The sequence below is a fragment of the Urocampus carinirostris genome, chromosome 5 (assembly GCF_059441175.1).
Source record: "Urocampus carinirostris isolate Australia breed hairy pipefish chromosome 5, RoL_Ucar_1.0, whole genome shotgun sequence".
Classification (NCBI taxonomy): Eukaryota; Metazoa; Chordata; class Actinopteri; order Syngnathiformes; family Syngnathidae; genus Urocampus; species Urocampus carinirostris.
In genome coordinates, this window is record NC_142353.1 from 43,950,650 (window position 1) to 43,973,882 (window position 23,233).

The 23,233-nt window shown below is 41.5% G+C and overlaps 2 protein-coding genes across 2 annotated transcripts in view; one reads left to right on the forward strand and one right to left on the reverse strand.

The window, feature by feature from the left end:
* Positions 1 to 17,264, reverse strand: part of ift81 (intraflagellar transport 81 homolog) — a 56,465-nt gene extending 39,201 nt beyond the window's left edge. The window contains exons 1-10 of the mRNA XM_088336937.1: positions 16,671 to 17,264; positions 16,480 to 16,583; positions 13,698 to 13,878; positions 12,667 to 12,756; positions 10,173 to 10,238; positions 8,387 to 8,497; positions 6,988 to 7,072; positions 5,675 to 5,838; positions 3,423 to 3,518; positions 278 to 424 (exon numbers count right to left, since the gene is read on the reverse strand). Of these exons, the coding sequence (XP_088193063.1) occupies positions 278 to 424; positions 3,423 to 3,518; positions 5,675 to 5,838; positions 6,988 to 7,072; positions 8,387 to 8,497; positions 10,173 to 10,238; positions 12,667 to 12,756; positions 13,698 to 13,878; positions 16,480 to 16,583; positions 16,671 to 16,814 (1,188 nt within the window). The 5' untranslated portion in view covers positions 16,815 to 17,264. The remainder of the gene's footprint in view (positions 1 to 277; positions 425 to 3,422; positions 3,519 to 5,674; positions 5,839 to 6,987; positions 7,073 to 8,386; positions 8,498 to 10,172; positions 10,239 to 12,666; positions 12,757 to 13,697; positions 13,879 to 16,479; positions 16,584 to 16,670) is intronic.
* A 673-nt stretch (positions 17,265 to 17,937) lies between these two features.
* LOC148366485 (breakpoint cluster region protein-like) overlaps positions 17,938 to 23,233 on the forward strand; it is an 88,177-nt gene continuing 82,881 nt past the window's right edge. The window contains exon 1 of the mRNA XM_088336939.1: positions 17,938 to 19,464. Within this exon, the coding sequence (XP_088193065.1) occupies positions 18,228 to 19,464 (1,237 nt within the window). The 5' untranslated portion in view covers positions 17,938 to 18,227. The remainder of the gene's footprint in view (positions 19,465 to 23,233) is intronic.

The following is a 23,233-nucleotide window of genomic DNA, read 5'->3' on the forward strand; positions in this document are numbered from 1 at the left end:
GTCGATTTGCCTGTCCAAATTGTCCCTAGGTGTGTCTGTCCCTGTGTGCCCTGCAACCAGTTCAGGGTGTCCCGTGCCCACTGCCCGAGAATGGCTGGGATGGGCTCCAGCACCCCCGCGACCCTACTGAGGATAAGCGGTGCAGAAAATGGATGGATGGTTTGAATTGACACCACAATCGGATCGGTTTAGCGATAACAAATTCGGTTGAATAACACAGGAAACGATCTCAAGCGTCTCCAGTCGATTCGTTTTTGCGAAAGTCGCTCGGGTTTACCTCGTCGCCCCGGACGATCTCCCCCCCGTTCGAGGCTTGGGCCTGGTCCATTCTGGTTTTTAACTCCCGCTCTGCAGCCGCTAACTCCTCCCTGGCTTCCTGCAGCTCTTCAGCTTTGGCCTCCTTCTTACGAAGGATGATGGAGGCCTGTTGAAGTCGTATTCATAAAGAAAAGAGAATGAAAAACACACAATTCAGGGTTGGTTTTCAAACTTCGGGGCAGGGCTGGCCCAAGTCTTCATGGGACCCTAAGCCAAATTACATTTTGGGGCCCCCTATTACTCGATCATTTGCATACCTACCAAAACTCATTACATGTTCTACTCCAGGGGTTGGTAACTGTTTGGAGTTGGGGGCTGCATCATGGTGAAGGATTTTATACATTTGACTATAAAGGATTTTGTACGATCAAATACAAATTACATTTAAATGCAAATTATATTCACTGGCTGAGACGAAGGGCTGATATGATAATCAGGACTTCTCGACGCAGACGGCCCTGGTGACGTAGAAACGCTCGGGGATGTTTTGACCATTTCAGACATCGAGGCGAGGGGGCTTTCCTGGCACACCTATGGGAGGAGCCGGCACACTAGCTTGCGGGGAAAAAAACGTGGGCCGGGTGAAGAAGGGCTGAAGATAGAAGAAGATCGAGAGAGGAGGCTTGACGGAGACTCAAGCGACACTAATTCAGCCACATAATGGTCAAGAAGTTGGTTCAGGTGCCCAGGTTTGGACAACTTGGGTCCCTTAACCGCATTGGTCATCAGGGCACCAATGAGGACACAACTCTGGAAAGCTTTCTCCACTGTGACAGCTTGTCCATTCCTTAATGTTGTGGGCCCGGTTCTTCTTCTGCTCCTTGGACTGTGCCCTGGGGAATTCTCTTGGTCAGTCCTGATGATCTGGTGACGTGACCATCCCACTGACATTTCCGTCTGAGCACAGGTGACAACAGTTCTTGGTAGGGTCCAATGTGTCCTCTGATGGTGTTGCGCACCATTTTTCTCGTCACATGGGTTAAGGAGCTGATGCCTAGAAGTTTCCTGTAGCATGGCATCTCCATGGCCTGGATTTTCTTTTCCAGATTTGCTGTGAGAGTCCAGGTCTTCCAAGCGTAGAGGAAGTATCCAGATCTTGCATGAGTCTGAAATTTGAGGTCACTGCTATGTTCTTGTCCCTCCAGATGGGTTTAAGTCTGGCAAGTATGATGGTGGTTTGAGATATCCTGGCCATGATTTCTGGTTCTGACCCCTCCTCTGATATAACACCCCCAAGGTGTTACAATTTGGTGACAAGTTCTAGCTCTTTGTGGTTGACGGTGAAGTTTGTGGTGATATCTTGGGGATTGTAGGTCACTACTTTTGCTTGTTCTGTGGTGATTTCCATTCCATACTGGGTTGATGCTTCGTCCAGATGATTGACCAAATCTCTGAGTTCCTGTTCTTCTCCTGCCAATCCGGCGATATCATCAGCAAAATGGAGGTTGGTGATGTTCTGTAGCTTCATGTTGCTCCGGAGCTTCCTCTCCAGGAAGATGTTGAGTATAGTTGGAGAACTATACATGCAGATGTTTACATGTTATGTTTCTTTTAAAATCATCAATGCCATCTAGTGGCCAAACACTGGGGCTTTGAGCTTTTTTTTGTAAAACACAAGAAATATTTGTCTTTTTTTTTCAATAAATATATAATTTTAAAGGAATTGGTGGATGTATTTGGTAATATGTTACGGACTTAAAAAAAACCCTCCCTTATTTCAAAAGGGTCAGGACCAGAACGGAAACAGGACCCACTTGTTTACCACAAGTTTTATTTAAAGAGAAAGGAAGGGCTGCGCCCCCGATCCGGTGTTCGCTGGGCGCGGGAAGCAAGTCGCTCTCGTACTTGGATTGTGATCCGAATGCGAAAATGGATCTTCCGTAGCGAGCGATCGCGGTGTCAGGGGCGGAAAACTGGTCGGTTGCCAGGACTGGGAAAGCAAGGCGTGGTCGGGGTCAGAAACGAGTTGTAAGCCGGGACGGGAGAGCAGACGTGGTCGGAGTAAAAAACGGGTCGTAAGAGCAGATGTGGTCAGGAACACAACGGGTCGTAGCCGGAGACAGACGGGAGCAAAAACGGGACAGGTGGAGTCAGGGTCAAAAAAGGCTTGCCTAGTATACACGGAGATTCGCAGACGGACTGACAACAGAGGATTGACAGGACAAGGTTGAAATAGTGACAGGGAGCCAATCAGAACCCGTCGAGCTTCTCACATTATGATTTGACCTTACAAATTAAATTACCTACTACATATTCCTTTAAGTGTAAAGTGAATGGAAGGAAACATACTTAGTGTTACGTAATTACAAAGATAGGAAAATGGTGGCGCCTCAATTATTCAAGTTTATATGCTGCACAGAAGATACAATGTTTTCTTAAATAAAGAGGGCAGACAGGACCAGAACGGAAACAGGACCCACTTGTTTACCCCAAGTTTTATTTAAAGAGAGAGGAAGGGCTGCGCCCCCGATCCGGTGTTCGCTGGGCGCGGGAAGCAAGTCGCTCTCGTACTTGGATTGTGATCCGAATGCGAAAATGGATCTTCCGTAGCGAGCGATGGCGGTGTCAGGGGCGGAAAACTGGTCTGTTGCCAGGACTGGGAAAGCAAGGCGTGGTCGGGGTCGGAAACGAGTGGTAAGCCGGGACGGGAGAGCAGACATGGTCGGGATCAAAAACAGGTCGTAAGTCGGGACGGGATAACAGACGTGGTCGGGATCAAAACGGGTCGTAGCCGGAGACAAACGGGAGCAAAAACGGGACAGGTGGGAGTCATGGTCAAAAAAGGCTTGCCTAGTATACACGGAGATTTGCAGACGGACTGACAACAGAAGATTGACAGGACAAGGTTCAAATAGTGACAGGGAGCCAATCAGAACCCGTCGAGCTTCTCACATTATGATTTGACCTTACAAGTTAAATTACTTACTACTTATTCCTTTTAGTGTAAATTAAATAGAAGGAAACATACTATGTGTTAATTACACAGATAGAAAAATAGTGGAGCCTCCATGATTAGTTTATATCCTGTTTCTTAAATAAAGAGCAACACAACAGGTTTAGTATACAGACCAGTAAATAATTCAAATATATCCCGAAAGATTCACCTGCTGCCTGTAGAGGGTGAGCTTGTCATCAATTGGGTCGCTTCTCATCATCTTTTTCTCAATCAGCTGATTTATCTGAGAATCCGCTTCTTTAATCTGCAAACACCGAAAGTCAATTCCAAAATGGAGTTTGACAAATTAACAGTAAATGAGGACCGACTTCACTAGGGCTGCAACTTATTTTAATAATCGATGAATCGGATTTAAAAAAAAAAACGCATTTTTATTTCCCTCCTGTAATCATGTATTGAAGTATTGGACGGATAGAGAAATAGGGCAGAAAACAACAAAATATTCTGTAATATTCTTCCTCATGCCATGAGGCTCTTTAACTCCACCCGGGGTAGTAAAAGCCCATATTAAACCCCACCCCTACATTTGCATATTACCCTATTTTTATGACAGAGTGTATTTTCCGTAGCACTATTTAAATACTCTATATCAACAGGTTCTATTGGGTATTTTTGTATTCTATTTCTTTTATTTTATTATTTTACTTTTCAACACAAGGATGCTGCTGGAAGTGAGAATTTCCCTACGGGGAGGAATAAGGTATCTATCTATCTAAAATCCAAATGTTTGACAAAAAAACTTAACAAGCAGCAGGCAGCGCAGTGGTTATGAGATCAAACCTCCTGTGTGGAGTTTGCATGTTCTCCCTGTGCTTTTGTGGGTTTCCTCCTGGCACTCTGGTTTCCTCCCACATTCCCAAAAACATGCATGTTAGGTTAATTGGCCGGTCCAAATTGTCCCTAGGTGTGAATGAGCGAGTAAGTTGTCTGTCTCTGTGTGCCCTGCGACTGTCTGGCAACCAGTTGAGGGTGTCCCCTGCCCACTGCCCGAGGATGGCTGGGATGGGCTCCAGCACTCCCGCGACCCTACTGAGGATAAGCGGTGCAGATGATGGATGGGTAAACAAGCAGCACTTTCTGTCCGCTTGAAAATGGTTAACTTTGTACTGTTGTACTTTTTCACGCCAACTTTGTTTATAATGATGCAAGGTTCAACTAAAAAACTAAAAAAAAAACAAACAAAAAAACCTTTAAATAAAAAGGTCTTAAGACGCTCTCTGCCAGACCAAAGAGGTACTCCAACTTCACAACATCCAATGCACTTTTTTTGCATTGATTTAAACGGTCTTAACGGTTCATAAATTGCGCAACTCATCAAATTGACGATATAATCACGCTTTAAATACCGTATTTTCCGCACTATAAGGCGCACCGGGTTATAGGGCGCACCCCGAAAAAATAGTTTTTGGTCCTATTTTTGACATACATAAGGCGCACCGGATTATAAGGCGCTACAATGGGAACGTGGACAAAACAGTCAGATAGTTCAGTCCAACTGATTACCCCCTTAACATTCCCAAAGCTTGCAAAGAAGCAAATACGTGTCGAGAACACGTGCGGAAACTGTCCGTACGATGTCACTCAAATGCATCGTTCCAAATATCATTCGGAAGGTTAAAGTCTTGGGATTCAAGAAATGCCAACCATTCCTTAGTTTCTATTTTCTTTTTCGCTCACAACTTTACTGTATATATGACAATAAACACTTGGAATTGAGTTGAATTTAAAAATAGACACTCCATTCCATCCATTATCTGCACCGCTTAGCACAGAAACATCGAGTTCAGTCTGAAACAAGATACAGGGAAAATATAGAAAGCCAGAGTAGCTCACCGAAGTCGTTGTGTTCATAATAATGTGCAGCCAATGTCCTCTTATATCCGTGAGTTTAGTGAATCCAGGAGAATAAAATATTTACAAATACAAAATAGCAAAAAAATGCTTTCTGTATGCCGTCAGCCACGTGCTATACGCATTCATCTTTTTCGACCAATTGCAGGCTTTGTTTTGCCATTTAAGCCAATGCCAGCCTGTAAATGATAAAAAAGATCCGCCTCTTGACCTCCGAATAACTTTAGCCAATAGTGATCAATTCAACTGATGATTGACACATTGGTTAGCCAATGAAACGCCGGTAAATAAATCCCAGCATACACCGCGGACGACTTGGCGTTCGGGGGAAAATCGAGTCGGCGGCTGCAAGTTAGTTGGAAGACTTTGCGACTTAATATTGATCCATATATAAGGCGCACTGTATTATAAGGCGCATGGTCAGCTTTTGAAAAAAATAAAGGCTTTTAGGTGCGCCTTATAGTGCGGAAAATACGGTAATCGCTATTAATCTATGTTATCGATTCGTTGTTGCAGCCTTAGACTTCACAGTAACTACGTGTAAGCAACCTTATCCCCCAACTCCAGCAGATCCCCGTGACCCATGGCGGGTTCTGATGCCACTTTTTGAAGGTACTGCACTGTACGTCTGTGGACTTCTAATTCTTTGGGGAGTTTCTCCGTGACCATGTAGGAGTTGATCTTGATCTTCTCTTCCAGTCGTTTCATTAAGCCTGAGGGGGATACCGATCGATACATTTAGATATCGAATGCTTTCAGCAAGTAGAGACTAATCCGGCACAGCGTTATGATACACAGGGTTGGGCAGGGTTACTTTAACTGGATTACTTTCAATTACTTTTGGATGACTCCAATACCTCATCTCATCTCATCTCCTGCACCGCTTATCCTCAGTAGGGTCGCAGGGGTGCTGGAGCCCATCCCAGCAATCATCGGGAAGTGGGCAGGGGACACCCTGAACTGGTTGCCAGTCATACTCCAATACCAAATATGCCAATTAAAGACAAAATAAACTAAATATGAATACAATTATGACTCACAACACGTGGTAAGCTTTCTCTCCTGGTTTTGATCTCTTTGATCTCCGGCAAAACGAACATCAAATGCGACAGAAACAAAATGAAAATAAATCCAAACAGCTTGCCAACGTCATTTTTGACGTTCCATGTATTTCGTTACTCCCCAAGCCTGCACAAAATGGAGTCATTTTATTCATATTCAGTTTTATTTTGTCTTTTATTAGCATATTTGGTATTGGAGTAATCCAAAAGTAATTGAAAGTAATCAAGTTAAAGTAACCCTACTCAACCCTGGAAGAGACGATTCTTACTTATGAGCAACATTTTTTTTCAACTGTATTTTTAAAACTACGGCACACCATACTGATGTGCACAGTCTCAGTTACACACACATAAGGCATACCTGATAAAGCACCAGGGTTGGGTAGGGTTACTTTAACTTGATTACTTTCAATTACTTTTGGATTACAGTACTCCAATACCGAATATGCTAATAAAAGACAAAAGAAACTGAATATGAATACAATTATGAATCACTTTATTTCGGGACGGGATAACAGACATTTTATTCATATTTAGTTTCTTTTGTTAGCATATTTGGTATTGGAGTAATCCAAAAGTCATTGAAAGTAATCCAGTTAAAGTAACCCTACCCAACCCTGGTGATACACAAGGGATCGCCAACCTTTGCCTCATGCTGAGAGCTTCTTTTTGTTACTAATTAGCTGGTTTCATATATATTTCTAACATAGCATCTTAGCTAGATTGCTTTTTACACTCTATAGCAGTTCTATTGAGGATATCATAAACCTGGTGCATCAAAACCGAAGTAGTAATACTTACTATCGGGACTGGAATCGGCTGCAGCCTGCCGCATGTCTTTGAGTTGCTGCTGCGACCTCTGAAGCCTCTGCTCTGCCTGAAACAGCTAAAAATCAAGCAGCTCGTGATTAGCATATGCTAACGGGAACATTGTAACTTCATTAAGTCATGTTTATTCGTATTGAGAGTATAAAGTTTTATATCCAAACTTCAATCCAATACTTCATTTATATCAATCCATCCATAAATGGTTGTATGGATGGGGTGAAAAGTTCTCCGGATGTGAGGTCGGTTAATTGAATGGAAGCAGTGGTGTGCGCATATGATGCGGAGGGGGTAAACCAGCGTATGCAGTCGGGCCTCTCTACCAATTGCTGGTTCCAAGGGACGGCAACTCACCCCTCGTTGTGCTGTGGGCTAAATATTCAGTGGCTGGTTGGGAAGAGCGAAGAGGAATGATTGAATGAATGAATGAATGAATGAGAGAGATAGAGAGATAGAGACATGGGTGGATGGAGATAGATAGATAGAGATACATGGGTGGATGGAGATAGATAGATAGATAGATAGATAGATAGATACATAGATAGATAGATAGATAGATAGATAGATAGATAGATAGATAGATAGATAGATAGATAGATAGATAGAGAGATATGGATGGAGATAGATAGATAGAGATAGATAGACAGATAAATAAATAGATGGATAGATTGATATAGTGAGAAAGAGATAGATATTGAGAGATGTCTAGATAGATAGAGATGTCTAGATAGATAGATAGATGGATATAGTGAGAAAGAGATAGATATGAGAAAGAGATGTCTAGATAGATAGAGATGTCTAGATAGATAGAGATGTCTAGATAGATATAGAGATGTCTAGATAGATGCCTAGATAGATAGATGTCTCGATAGATAGATGTCTAGATAGATAGATATTGAGAAAGAGATAGATAGAGAGATAGATAGACAGATAGAAATAGAGAAAAAGAAAGAGAGAGAGAGATAGAGATAGAAAGACAGAGACAGAGACAGAGAGACAGATAGATGGATAGATAGAAAGAGATAGAGAGAGAGATAGATAGACAGATAGAAATAGAGAAAAAGAAAGAGAGAGAGATAGAGATACAGAGACAGAGAGACGGATAGATGGATAGATAGAAAGAGATAGAGAGATACTTTATTCATCCCTGTAGAATGATTGGTGTAGCCACCTCCAACCTACGGGCATATGGTTTTGATCTATAGATAGATAAATAGATCAATACTTCAAATGGTTTGATTTTCTTTTAATACAAGTTCTAGAACCTGGCGTGGCCCAACGACACCCTGGCAGCAAGGCAGGATTTTCATATGGTATGGGAAACCCCGAATCACATTGGAAACATGCAAAATTATGAAAATTTCAGAAGTTTCACCTGGTTCTTTTGTTCCTGCTTCTGGTGAGCCAAATGTTCTTCTCGTTTCTTTTCAACCCTCAGCTGTTTGGCCTGCTCCAGCATATGTTGATGGTTGGACACCGACTCCACCTAGTGGAAAAACGACTGTAAGTTTTGTTCGGTGCAATATCTTGAGGGGGATAGCGCCTTCCAAATATAAACACTCAGCATCCAGCGTCTGGTTTCACCTTCTGGAACGAGCTGGAAGTTGGATCAACAGCTTGTTAATTTGTTGCGGAATCAAAACCACTTTACAAGGTGTCAGATCCACCAAGAAGGTGATAATATACGGCTCGGGTTCGGTTTTCGTTCCTCGGTAAATCCTAAAGCCTCTTGGAGCGTTCCAAGAGCAATTGGCCTCTTACAGGGTTGGGTAGGGTTTCTTTAACTTGATTACGTTCAATTACTTTTGGATTACTCCAAAACCAGATATGCTAAAAAAAAGACAAAAAAAACTAAATATGAATAAAATGATGACTCACAAACCGTGGTAAGCTTTCTCTCCTGGCTTTGATCTCTTTGATCTCCGGCAAAAATAACATAAAATGCGACAGAAAGAAAATGAAAATAAATCCAAACAGCTTGCCAACATCATTTTTGCCGTTCCATGTATTCCGTTACTCCCCAAGCCTGCACAAAATTGAGTCATTTTATTCATATTTAATTTCTTTTGTCTTTTAGATAGATAGATAGATAGATACTTTATTCATCCCCGTAGGGAAATTCACACTTCCAGCAGTCTACCCCGTTGTTTATTAACAGATGAACATGATGCCCTAGGGGTGACGTGACGCCAGTCCAAAAGTTCGACATCCCTGCGGCAGATGGAAAAATTTTCTTTGTGAAAATCCAGGGATACACCACCTCGTGTTAGCAAGTCCGCCTCCTCTCCGATTCCCCCCGGCTTTCGTGTCTCTGTTTAGCGGCGTTGAAGCCGGATAGCTCCGGGTAGCTCCGGGTGGCTACACGTTAGCGTCCGGAATGCTAAACGTGAGCCACGTTTCCGCAAAACACAGCAACTGCGCTCCCTGTGCGCTTCGATGTTTTCCACCAGCACTCGATGATCTTATTTGGTCGTGAGTTCGCATTAACCATGATTACGGATGGTACCGAAGACTTATAACGCCGCTAGCCGCTTCGCTAGCTCCGGCTCTTCTTCCACGATAGGCCCCTTCATCACGCCGGCACGAGAATTCTTCAGGGCAAGGAGTTGAAATTCCTTGAATACACGCATTTTTGTGCGCTAAAACCCATGTCCCATAGGATAGAAGTAATCCATAGTGTAGTTGTCAAAACGAAAAGAAAAAACACCGAAGATAGGAGCAGACAATAAAACAATAGGGCAGCTGCTGGAAAAGGCAGCCGCTCGTGGCAGCGCCGCTTTTATTAGCATATTTGGTATTGGAGTAATCCAAAAGTAATTTAAAGTAACCAAGTTTAAGTAACCCTACCCAACCCTGGCTACTAAATGTGAGAGGATGTGGAAGTAAAGCGACTGAGTGGAAGAAAGAGATCGGAAGGATGATGACTAAAAGGAATATGTAAACTATAGAGTAGAAAAAATGATTTTATCATCTTGCTATATCTTCTTGATTAAAAGTATCAATAGATAAAAAGCCTGCACAGAACGGAGTCATTTTATTCATATTTAGTTTCTTTTGTCTCTTATTAGCATATTTGGTATTGGAGTCATCCAAAAGTATTTGAAAGTAATCCAATTAAAGAAACCCTACCCAACCCTGGCCTCTTAGGGGGTTTAACTCACCCTCTTCTTCAAGCGGTCCACACGTTTGATAAGTGGACCCTTCTCTTCCTCCATTGCACTGATGTCCTGTTGCAAAACAAAAGAAGAAATGTTTAGCGAGGATGTAATCCCTGTAATAATATAATAATATAATAATAATAATAATTTCCTTGTATTGTCATTCTGTGTAACAATGTACACAGAACGAAATGTCGATTGCACCTGACCCGTTGTAGCGAGCCGATGCAGCCGCAGCCAACAGAGGGCGCCGCCGACCACTTTTTAAGTCTTAGGAATGACTCGGCCGGGGCGCGAACCACCGACCTCCCAGTCTCAAAGCGGGCGCCTTACCATCTAATATAGAAGCAGTTGTATTTAAATATCTATATTCTCTCTTTACGGTCTTCAATTCAAATTCAATATACAATATAGGGGACATTTTGTGTTATTTAGTGCCTCCTGGTGGTAAAAATCTTTACAACATCATTGATTTGAATAATAAGTCAAGTCAAGTCCTATTTATTTGTATAGCCCTTTATCACAAAAAGTCTCAAAGGGCTGTGCAGAACACCAAAACAACAAAAAAATAAATAAATGAATTAAAAAAACTAGTAAATATAAAAGAAAGGAGGAGGAATGAAATGAAATGAAAGCGCTTTACAGTGTGCTTCACATTTCCCAATAGCGGCCTTGTATTGCAGCCATGAAAGATGCTAACCTGCTTATTGGGGGTATTAGGGGTTCAGTGTCTTACCCAAGGACACTTCGACATGTAACACGGACAAGCTTAAGCGAAATAAGGGAAAATTAAATGTGTAACTTGGTTGGTGCCAAATATGATTATATAAATGATATTATTGTAATGTAAAGTTCATACTCAGGTAAAAAACTATTTGGAGCTAGATAGCTAGCCCAAAAAATGATAAAATGTTAGCTCAATAGCATGCAAAATAACGTAAAAAGCTAGGTAGATAGCTTGCTAAATAGCTAAAAATGCTAAACAAGTAGCCAGATAGCTAACTTAAAAAAAAAAATGCACATTTTTTGCTTATTCGCTTTATGAAACCCAATTACTGGTTTAGTTTTTTTGTACCACTAGGAGGCAGTAAATATTACACACGGTCTCTTTAAAGACTAACACTGCTCCAAATTTGACACTTTAATAATAATGAGAATTTTCTTCATACTCATAGGTCAAGAAAATTGTATTTATTTTACATAATATGAGGCTTATTGAAAGGAAGCTGACATGACCGTCTGCAATCTTGCTGCTACGGGTGCCCCCCCAAACATAAACCTTGTAATAGGCTTGGCAGTATAAGGAGATATAAAATGATGAGCATTGTTCACTTTGAGTCTCGGTGGTTTGTATTCTCCCTTGTGCTTTTAGCACTCTTTTCCAGTTGCACTACATACACCAGGGGTGTCCGAACATTTCAGAAAGCGGGACAGATTCGGTAAGATGAAAATGTGTGAGGACCGACTCTTCAGCCTGGCATTCTTTGAACAGTTTTTAATAAACACGTCCATGAAAGGTCTGCGGTGCCTAGCGATTAGCGTAGCAACCTCGTATTTCGCCTTTGTAGCATTTTCATTTGATTCGCAGGATCTCGTGAAAAAGCGCCGAGTGCCGTCAAAACAGCTTCCAGTTGCTTCACCCTTTCACAGCGTTTGTTTCCAGTTAGCTTTTTGTGTCATGATTACCGATGTGAATCACCAGTGCCCGCTCCTTTGGCGCCAACTGCCTCGGACTCTGATTGGCTCCCTGTCCGTATTTAAACCCACTCCTATCTGTCCCCCTTTTGTCAGTCCGTCTGCAAACCTCTGTTTTTCAAGGCAAGCCTTTTTCAACTCCCGCCTGTCCCATTTTTGCTACCGTTTGTCTCCGGCTAACGACCGTTTTGATCCCGACCACGTCTGCTCTCCCGTCCCAACTTACGACCCGTTTTTTCATCCCGACCACGTTTTTGCTCTCATGTCCCGGCAATCGACCGATTTTCCGTCCCTGACACCGCCATCGCTCGCTACTATCCACTTCCGCTGTCGGATCACAAGCAGAGTACGAGCGCGAACTCCGGATCGAGAGCGCACCCCTTCCTCGTTCCTTCAATAAAACTTGTGGTAAACATTACGCAAGTGTGTCCTGTTTCCGTTGGGGTCCTGACATTTTGTAGTCCGCATGTTTCGTCGGCAGAGTCTCTTGATCGGTCTCTTGGCAAATTAGGCAGTTTTTTAGGATTTCGGTGGAAAAAAAACTCCACAATTTCCACTTGTCCTGATAACGGCCCTCACAGTCAACTTTCCTTTTTTATTTACAATAGCCATGTCGGAAATGGGGTGGGCTAAAATTCTCACAGAAAGCCAAGGGTAATTAGGCCTGACCCTAACTCTGAGTAAAAGAAAATCTCCCATGCCTTTCAAACTTTCGCACCCAACTATATGAGAGCCAATGCTTTAAGGAGTGCATTTTCTATAGTTAATATATTTTCAATCAATACAAAAAAGGTTGGTTTACCCTTCTGATTTCTGCTGTTGAAAATCCTGAGGACCTGAGCTGCTCGCATTCCTTATGACTGGTCTTAAATCCTTCCACCAGTTCTTCATACTAAAAACAAAAAATGAAAGCATCAGCTCAAAGACTCTAGGCACAATCACTGGTCTCATACATACAGTAAAATCATGGAAGGGTCTGAAATTTTCATCGTAGGTGCATCTCCACTGTGAGAGGGATAAACTAAAAAGAAAAATCCGGAAATCACAATGCATGAGTCATGGGAGTAAGTTTTGTAGTCAGATAAACCAAAATTTGGTCATAGTTTCACGAAGTGTGTTTGGAGGAAGAAGAATGAAGAGTACAATCCGAAGAACACCATCCCTACTGTGAAACATGGGGGTGGTAGCATCATGCTTTGGGGGTGCTTTTCTGCACATAGGACAGGACCCGCGCACTGCATTAAAGAGAGGATGACTGGGGCTGTGTATTGTGAGATTTTGGGGAACAACCTCCTTCCCTCAGTTAGAGCTTTGAAGATGGGACGTGGCTGGGTCTTCCAACACGACCCAAAGCAGACAGCCAGGAAAACCAAGGAGTGGCTCCCTGAGAAGCATATCAAGGCTCTAGCATGTCCCAGCCGGTCTCCAGACCTGAACCCAATGGAAAATCTTTGGCGGGAGCTCGAACTCCGGGTTTCTCAGCGACACCCCAGAAACCTGACTGATCTAGAGAAGATCTGTGTGGAGGAGTGGGCCAAAATCCCTCCTTTAGTGTGTCCAAACCTGGTGAGAGACTACATGAAATGTTTGACCTCTGTAGTAGTAAACAAAGGCTACTGTACCAAATACTAACATTCATTTTCTCAGGTGTTCAAGTACATATTTGCAGCAAATATATTGTAGAAAAATCTGGATTTTTCTTTTTAGTTTATCTGTCTCACAGTGGTCATGCACCTAAGATGAAAATGTCAAGATTTCTAAGTGGGAGCAATACCAAAATAGGGTGTTCAGATACTTTTCTTCACTGTACAAGTAAGTGAGATTTGGTCCAACCTGGTGATACGTGTCATTGATGACATCGTCAGCCAGAAATTCTCCAGGAACGTCAAGTTTCACCAGGAAACGAGACAAGTACGCTCTTTTCTTGAGTTCCGGCACCCTCTGCAGAAGCCAGTGCAGGATAGGATGGACAACAGGTTTGCTGCCAACCACGAGACCTTGCCTGAAGCTGCTCCTGAGGAAAAACATTGGAATGGGAAATGTCCCACAGGGCGATTTTGGGTTCAGAGCTTTTGTCGTGAACAAAATACATGAAGTACAGTAGGCTATGTCTACTTGACCAGTTGTCTCAGCTTGTTAGTTAGATTCAATTGATTCAACTCATTTTATATATTTTTATTGTGTATATTGTTGTTGACTCGAATACTGCACAGATCATTTTAAAATTCTTTGACAAGTTATTTTTAAAGTAACGGAAATAGTTACTTTCACGGGTAACGAGTTACTTTAAGTATGGAGTAATTCAGTTACTAACTCTGTTACTGTTACTGACAGTCAAACGTGGTGCACTACTTTGAATAACCTAAAGAAATTACTAGCAGTAGTGAGTCAAAGAAAGAGAGAGAGGGCAACGGATAGAGAGGGGGATGGAAACTTAGGGAGCTAGGGGAAGGAGGGAGAGAGGTAGAGAGAAGGATTGGATAGTCACTTTATATCGTTTTACTGTTGACTTTTGTCGTAAACAATTTTTTTTTAAGTGCATTAGCCTAGTTCTACTTGACCGCACTTTATAATGTTAAACTGTTTACTTTTGTTGTGTAAAACACTTCAAGTACAGTAGCATATGTCTACTTGAGCAGTTGTCCGACTAGAGCTTGCCATTTACTCTATAGAATGAACCTCATTTTATATGGTTTTACAATCAACTTTTGTCGTGAACAAAATACATGAAGTACAGTAGGCTGTGTCTACTTGACCAGTTGTTTCAGGTCGTGAGAGTTAGATTTAATTGATTAAACTCATTTGATATATTTTGTTTATTGTGTATATTATTGTTGACTCCAATGCTGCACAGATCATTTCAAAATTCTTTGACAAGTTATTTTTAAAGTAACGGAAATAGTTACTTTCCTGTGTAACGAGTTACTTTAAGTATGGAATAATTCAGTTATTAACTCTGTTTTTACAAGGATTTTTTATTTTATTAATTTGACTATAAGGGATTTAATATGATACAAATTACAATTGTGTTGAATGCGGTGGGGATTTTTGACAGAAGAGTGTTTTGGCTGGGGAATTTTGATAGCAGGGCGCTGACGAGGGAATTAGGCCTTGTTTTAATAAACGCTTGGCATTGCTTTGAGCTGATAAGCTTTCTTGTTGTGAGCCCTCTAGATGTGGCGGCGTCTTCCGGCGAGGAGGAGGTAAGGTGGGCACCTGACCCAACCCACCCCATTGGGGGCCTTCGTGACACACAGGTCAGCACGCCCCAACGGGAGTGGCCGATGCCCCGACGTGTCAAAAAGAAGACAAGACAGACAGACAGGATCGGGGAACGGGAAATGGGAGGTTCGACAAGACTAATTAGACAATAATTCGGCAAAATTCGATGGAATTCACTTAAGAAATAATTTAAGAAAATAAATCTGCCCCCGGGCAGCACGGCGGCGCAGTGGTTAGCGCTTGTGCGGCACAGTTCATGTCATGGGGACCTGTCGTGGGTTCAAATCCAGCTCCAGACTTCCTGTGCGGAGTTTGTATGTTCTCCCCGTGCATGCGTGGGTTTCCTCTGGGCACTCCGTTTTTTTTCCAAAAACATGCATCTTCCCTAGGTGTGAATGAGCGAATGAGTTGTCTGTTCCTGTGTGCCCTGCGATTGGCTGGCAACCAGTTCAGGGTGTCCCCTGCCCACTGCCCGGAGATGGCTGGGATGGGCTCCAGCCCCCCACCCCCGCGACTCTAATGAGGATAAGCGGTACGGCTAATGAGATGAGATGAGAAATCTGCCCCCGTGTGGAAAAGCCTGTCTCTTGTCAATATGTTTCCCTAAATTAAGAAAACGAGCATGCAGTGTTAGGGGAGAATAAAGTTTGTGTTTGGTTAATGGAGTCAGATAACTCATTCGAACAATTTGGTAAACGCAAAATTTATAATATAGTTTTTTTCCCTAACATCGTGAACAAAATACTTGAAGTACAGTAGGCTATGTCTACTTGACCAGTTGTCTCAGGTTGTGAGAGTTAGATTTAATTAATTAAACTCATCTCATCTCATCTCATTAGCTGCACCGCTTATCCTCAGTAAGGTCGCGGGGGTGCTGGAGCCCATCCCAGCAATCATCCGGCAGTGGGCAGGGGACACCCTGAACTGGTTGCCAGCCAATCGTAGGGCACACGGGGACAGACAACTCACTCGCTCATTCACACCTAGGGACAATTTGGACCCAAATTCACCTGAAATGCTTGTTTTTGGAAAGTGGGAGGAAACCGGAGTGCCCGGAGGAAACCCACGCAAGCACGGGGAGAACATGCAAACTCCGCACAGGAAGTCTGGAGCTGGATTTGAACCCACGCAGGAGGTTCCCATGACTTGAACTCATTTTATATATTTTTCATTGTGTATATCGTTGACTCGAATACTGCACAGCTCATTTCTGAATTCTTTGACAAACAACAAGTTGTTTTTAAAGTAACGGAAATAGTTACTTTTCCGGGTAACTGGTTACTTTAGGTATGGAGTAATTTAGATACTTACTCCGTTACTTTTTGGAGGAAGTAGTGAGTAACTATAACGCAACACTGGTCCTTTTTATTTAACCCTCAACACAAAAACTTACAGTTCCGATTGGCTACCCGGTGGTTTATACTTGAGCATTCCGAGGAGAGCACACATTCTCTTCGCTGTTTGTTCGGGCATTTCTTCGCGAATGTCAATCGCTTGCTGGAAATAAAATAGATTTAGAATTCATAAATGGACACATTAGGATAAAATATTTGCCACCGATTTGGGTAAATAATAATCCATTACCTTTGGGTCGACTTCCGCTAAAACGTCGTTTAAAACCTGGAGCAGCTGCATCGGTTCGAGCGAGTCGAAGGTGATTAGATTAAAGTTTTTGCGAAAAGGTTCTTTTTTTAGTTGCTCAACTATAAATTTTAGTTGTTCACTCATGGTTGCGAGTTTCTTAAATTTGTTTTAATCGCTAAAAAGTGATAAACAGCTAGCTAACTTAAACTAGCATACGACGTCTGCTATCAAGGAAGGACGGTGCGTTTCAATGTCATGAATACGTCGGAATTTTAACTTGTATACGTCCTGAGCTAAACAAATCAAAATATTTCCTTTATTCTCATTGACATAATTATATCAAACGTCGCGTATTATTACATATCCATGTCCTTCCTCTAGAAATCTTTTCTTAAATCAAATTCAAGCAAAACAAAAATTTCCCGTTTTATAAAACATATACACGCTTTAAAATGCAGTCAAAATACATCAAATTCCGAACAACTCATATCAATCTGAGGTATAAAGATTATACACACTGCATACATTTTGTAAAACCGGAAACGAAAACGAACAGGGGTTTATTTCACTTTCTAAACAGATGAATCCCAAACTATCACACTATTATGCGTAACGCGAATGCATCTCCATGACTTCGCGTTGGTCCAGTTGCCGTGGATACCATAAATATGTTCCGGGTTGATAGCCAATCGGCTACATGCTTCAAGAATGCTACCAAAAAGCCAATTTATATTAAAAAACAACTTTTGAAAAATATGCAAGATTTAAAAACAGTACAGAATAGCCAACCATATGTTCTATTTTGGTTAACGCATTGAAAAAAAGCAGCACATGAGCACGCAATGATTTTAATTTCAACCGCTAGGTGGCGTTATTGGATATTTTCTATTCTGCATATTAGATACACGAAAACTGACCGTTAAACTAACAAATTTAATCTGGACCGTGAATAATGTGGCATTTTTTAAATCATTTTGTTTTCCAAAATTGATAGCAAAGCAAAGGGAATAGTTCGTGTAATAAACTCATAAGGGAAAAATATGTTTACCGATATTAAAGCGTCAGGAAACAATTTTTAGTCCACAATTTTAACATTAAAACACGTTTATAAGTGTGGATTCTCCATTGTGACACGAAATTAATTTAATTTTTGTACTTTTTAATGTGTTTTTGTTAAGGCAGAATGACACATGGATGCCCCGCCTCCTCCTCTGCTTTTTATCGAGGAACCAAAACAGAAGCGCTAGTTCTCTAGTCTCACAGCAAACCGAGATCACGGACTCTTTATACTCAACGCTTTGCAAGAAAGAACATCAGAACAACTAGACATTTCCAAACTCATTCAGAGAAGTAACAAGACCCGTCATGTTTTAGATTCCCTTTGCTTGGAGCACCAGGAGAACCGAGACGCTTGCGGATAAACAGTGGATAGACATTCCTCTTTCTTTTCACGGCACCATGGAGATTCCAGCACGAAGGAAGTTATGTTCCTCATGTTTGCAGAGATATTTTCTTGTACTTTTTGTGTGAATAGTACTGCATTCGTCTACAGCAACAATGGTGGAGCCAGTTGGATTTGTGGACGCTTGGAGAGCCCAGTTTCCTAATTCTGATCCACCATGCATGGAGTTGAACTCCATGGGAGATATTGAACAGGAGCTGGACAAATGCAAGACATCCGTCAAACACTTGGAGAAAGAGGTCAACAAAGAACGCTTCAGGATGATTTACCTTCAGACTCTTCTTGCCAAAGAAAGGAAGTCTTATGACGGTCAGCGATGGGGATTTCAACGGATTCCTCAGGCAAGTGATGGAAACCAACATAGTGGTATGGACGGTGAGATGCAGGAAGCGCCTGGTAACACAGAGAAGTGGGCACCAAGTTCAGAGGGGGAGAAGGAAGTCCGCCAAGAGGACCATTCTGAATTCCCAGTGGGACCAGGTTCTGTGGCTGCTCTGAGATCCAACTTTGAACGCATTAGGAGAGCCAACTCCAACACGGATACCAGAGGGTTGTCAGTGATGGGAGGACCAGGGAAACCCTTCTACGTGAACATGGAGTACCACCACGAACGAGGGCTTGTCAAGGTGAACGACAAGGACGTTTCGGACAAGATCAGCACGCTCGGCTGTCAGGCCATGCAGTTGGAACGCAAAAGGTGTCTCTATTCGGTGCCTGGGAATCTGTCCTCCAGCGCGGGGGACACGAGCAGATGTGTGCAGAGGGGTCGATCCACCGAGGGGAACTACGGTTCCAATGGTTCTTGTGAAGGACCAGAGATCACCCGTCACTTCCAGAAAAACAAAGCCATCCATTCCACAAGCGCAGCAGCAGATTGTCAACCCTACGCCAGTGTGTATGTCGGCGCAAAGATGACAGAGGGTGATGATGGAGTGATCCACATCAGGGACCACAGTATGGAAGAGAACCTGCATCTAACATGGCCTCGGCGCTCCGGTTCTCCCGGAAGCTTAGACGACGACCGAGGAGGAGGGTACACGCCAGACTGCAGCTCCAACGAGAACTTGACATCCAGCGAAGAGGACTTCTCTTCAAGCCAGTCCAGCCACATCTCTCCTAGTCCCACAACCTGCCAGATGTTCAGGGACCAAAGTCGCTCACCTTCTCAGCAGTCATTTGACAGCAGCAGCCCACCCAGAAGCCACCTGAAGGAGCAGGTGGGGGTGACCAAGCAAAGCAGGGTGCATAAAGCGGGACAACCTTGGCCGAGTGATGGAGAGTCCACCACGTCGAGCAGGACTTCCCATGACAACAGTCTTCAAGGGGATATGGGTAAGTCCAAACCATTTGAAGTTAGATTCCTGCTTCAGTATAGACAACTAATGTGTTCCTATTTGAAGTTGGACCTGGTTTCCTCAGAAGTGACTCTCACAAGAACATGACAGTCAATGACTTCCACAAGTGACACTAATGGGGATGAATATCTATCTATCTATACCTATCTATCTAGATATCTAGACATCTCTCTATCTATCTAGACATCTCTCTATCTATCTAGACATCTATCTAGACATCTATCTAGATATCTAGACATCTATCTAGACATTATCTAGACATCTATCTATCTATGTATCTATCTATCTATGTATCTAGACATCTATCTAGACATCTAGACATCTATCTAGACATGTAGAAATCTAGACATCTAGACATCTATCTATCTAGACATCTAGACATCTATCTATCTAGACATATATCTAGACATCTATCTATCTAGACATCTATATAGACATCTATCTAGACATCTATCTAGACATCTATCTATCTAGACATCTATCTAGACATCTATCTAGACATCTATCTATCTAGACATCTATCTAGACATCTAGACATCTATCTAGACATCTAGAAATCTAGAAATCTAGACATCTAGACATCTATCTATCTAGACATATATCTAGACATCTATCTATCTAGACATCTATATAGACATCTAGAATCTATCTATCTAGACATCTATCTAGACATCTATCTAGACATCTATCTAGACATCTATCTAGACATCTATCTAGACATCTATCTAGACATCTATCCATCTAGACATCTATCTATCTAGACATCTATCTATCTATCCATCTATCGATCTATCCATTTATCGATCTATCTAGACATCTATCTGTTAGACATCTAGACATCTATCTAGACCACTAGACATCTAACTAGACATCTATCTATCTAGACATCTAGACAACTAGACATCTAGCCATCTGGACATCTAGACATCTATCTATCTAGACATCTAGAAATCTAGGCATCTAGAATCTATCTATCTAGACATATATCTATACATCTATCTAGACATCTATACATCTATCTAGACATCTATACATCTATCTAGACATCTAGACATATATGTATCTATCTAGACATCTATCCAGACATCTATCACATGATCGCGACCTAAAAATCAAATCAAATCAATAGAATGTCAGACCTGTAGCGCTTATTAGAAGGCAGCAGATCAGTGTTAGCTGGGGTGAGAAAAGTCCTTTATAATGTCCTTGGCTCTGCTGAAGTTTCGCAAGCCAGCAAAGTCCCTCAGATTGGGCAGAGAACAGCCAATGATTCTTTGGTTTGTGTTGATGACTCCATGTTTTCCCTGCCCACATACCACACCATGTTTTTTTTAATTACTTATTATGAATAACAGAGTTTTAATATTCAGCCAGAAAATATAAGTGATTCTTTTTCGGCATCTTTGTTTATTTTTAAACAATTATATTACTCTGTATAGTTTATTTTAACCTTTTCTGCAAGGTGAATTCTACTGTATAATAAAACTGACATAATTGTCTGCCATCTTTCTGCTACGGCTACTCCAAAACAAAACAAAAACCTTGAGAAAGAGTGGTAAAAATGTGAAAAAGAAATATCACTTTTTGACATTTTGAGTCTCCGTAGTTTGTGCTTTTTAGCACTTGTTTTGTATTGCACGACACAATACGGCGACATCTAGTGGACAATTAATGTACACTTGATCTTTAAAAAGTAGATGACCAAAACTACATTACGATACGGTGTAAATCGTGTTTAGAATACAGTTAAGGTGCAAAACCAGAGGGGGGTAGGGTAGCCAGAAATGTACTCAGGTAAAAGTACTGTTACTTTAGAATGAAAAACTCAACTAAAAGTAAAAACTAGTCATCCAAATAAGTACTTGACTAATAGTAAAAAAGTTTTTGGTGAAAAAAACGACTCAAGTAACTGTAGCAACGTCCTATTTTTTTTTCCAAACAACCATACTAATCATATATATATATATATATATATATATATATATATATAATTGTGTGTGTGTGTGTGTGTGTGTGAGAGGCTACAGCTATATAAACTGCGCTAACAATACATTAAAAAAAACCTTCCTTACCCAGCTCGCTAGTGCCACCTAGTGTTTTTTTTGGGGTCACTGGTCAAATCAGAATAATAGAAACGAGGTCTCCAACAAAATAAATGAATGCGCCTTCGCAAAGGCAGTCAGAAACATACTTATGTAAAGGTGATTTAAGTAACGGCTTCAAAGTAGCCCAATGTAGTGGAGTATAGTTTCTTCTTCAGAAATCTACTCACGTAAAAGTAAATGGTACACTGATTTAAAAATATTCTTATAAGTACAAAATGTCCCAAAACTTACTCAATTAAATGTAATGGAGCAAATGTAACTTACCATTGTCTTTGGTTCCATAGGAGAGAAACAGAGCTACTTAAAAGAATGTAAACATAGATTTCTAAAGTACACATTCACACGAATGAATGATTTTGAAAATTAAAATAAAAACAGAACAAAAACAATAACTCAACAACAAAATAATGTTACATAAAATGTTCAAAAAGGGGTAGTAAGAAGCAGATGCTTATTTTCCCTATTAAATACACCAATGATAATAACTATAATAGTAATAATATTAATAATAACAGTTTTGATATAACAATAGCAACAATAACAACAAAGTTAACCATAGTTCTAGACGCACTATTCCCAATCTCTCGTATCACTTATACCCCATTTTCTTCATCTCTGTATTCCGCCAGTAATGTTTTTTGTGTATTTAAATTTAGTTGGACATTTTTTGATCTCGTCTTGTCAATTGTTCCAAAGTTTGACTCCACACACAGACACTCACATACTTTTCCTGGTGGTTCTCACCTTTGGGATTTGGAATTGACTACAGCCCCTCAAGTTATAATTTCCCTCTTTCCGAATGAATAATGTATGGATGTTTTCAGATTCAGATTCAAAAAACTTAATTGTCATTCTTGTACACGTGTATACAGAACGAAATGTCGATACATCTGACCCGCACAGTTTCCTTGAATGTACAGATATAAATAAAATGTTGTATTGAGCTGGAGTATTGAAGTACTAATATTGTACTAAATAGTTATAGCTATGTATAGTATTATACAGTAGTGCAAAGAGGGGCGGCAGTAGCTCAGGAGGTAGAGCGCTCGTCTTGGGATCAAAGGATCCCAGTTCGAATCCCCGCTTGTCTGTGTTACATGTGGAAGTGTCCTTGGGTAAGACACTGAACCCCCAATACCCCCAGGTTAGCGCCTTACATGGCTGCACAGATCACGGCCGCTATTGGGAAATGTGAAGCACAATGTAAAGCGCTTTGGGAAGTCATTGACTTGAAAAGCGCTATAGAAATGCAGATCATTTCATTTCATAGTGCAAAGAGTGCAAGAGGAGCAGCTAACCAGATGTGCAAAATGGGCAGTCAGGTAAACAAGTCACTATACAATAACAATAACACTGGAGTACGATAGTGCAGAGGAGAAGAGATGTGCAAAGGAGTGGCTAGCTATAAGAGAACTATGTTTTTGTTGACCTTAAATAGCAGTTGTGCAGTGAAGAATCTTATGAAATGAAATGATCTGCATTTCTATAGCGCTTTTCAAGTCAATGACTTCCCAAAGCGCTTTACAATGTGCTCCACATTTCCCAATAGTGGCCATGTAAGGCGCTAACCTGCTTATTAGGGGTATTCCGGGTTCAGTGTCTTACCCAAGGACACTTCGACATGTAACACGGACGAGCCGG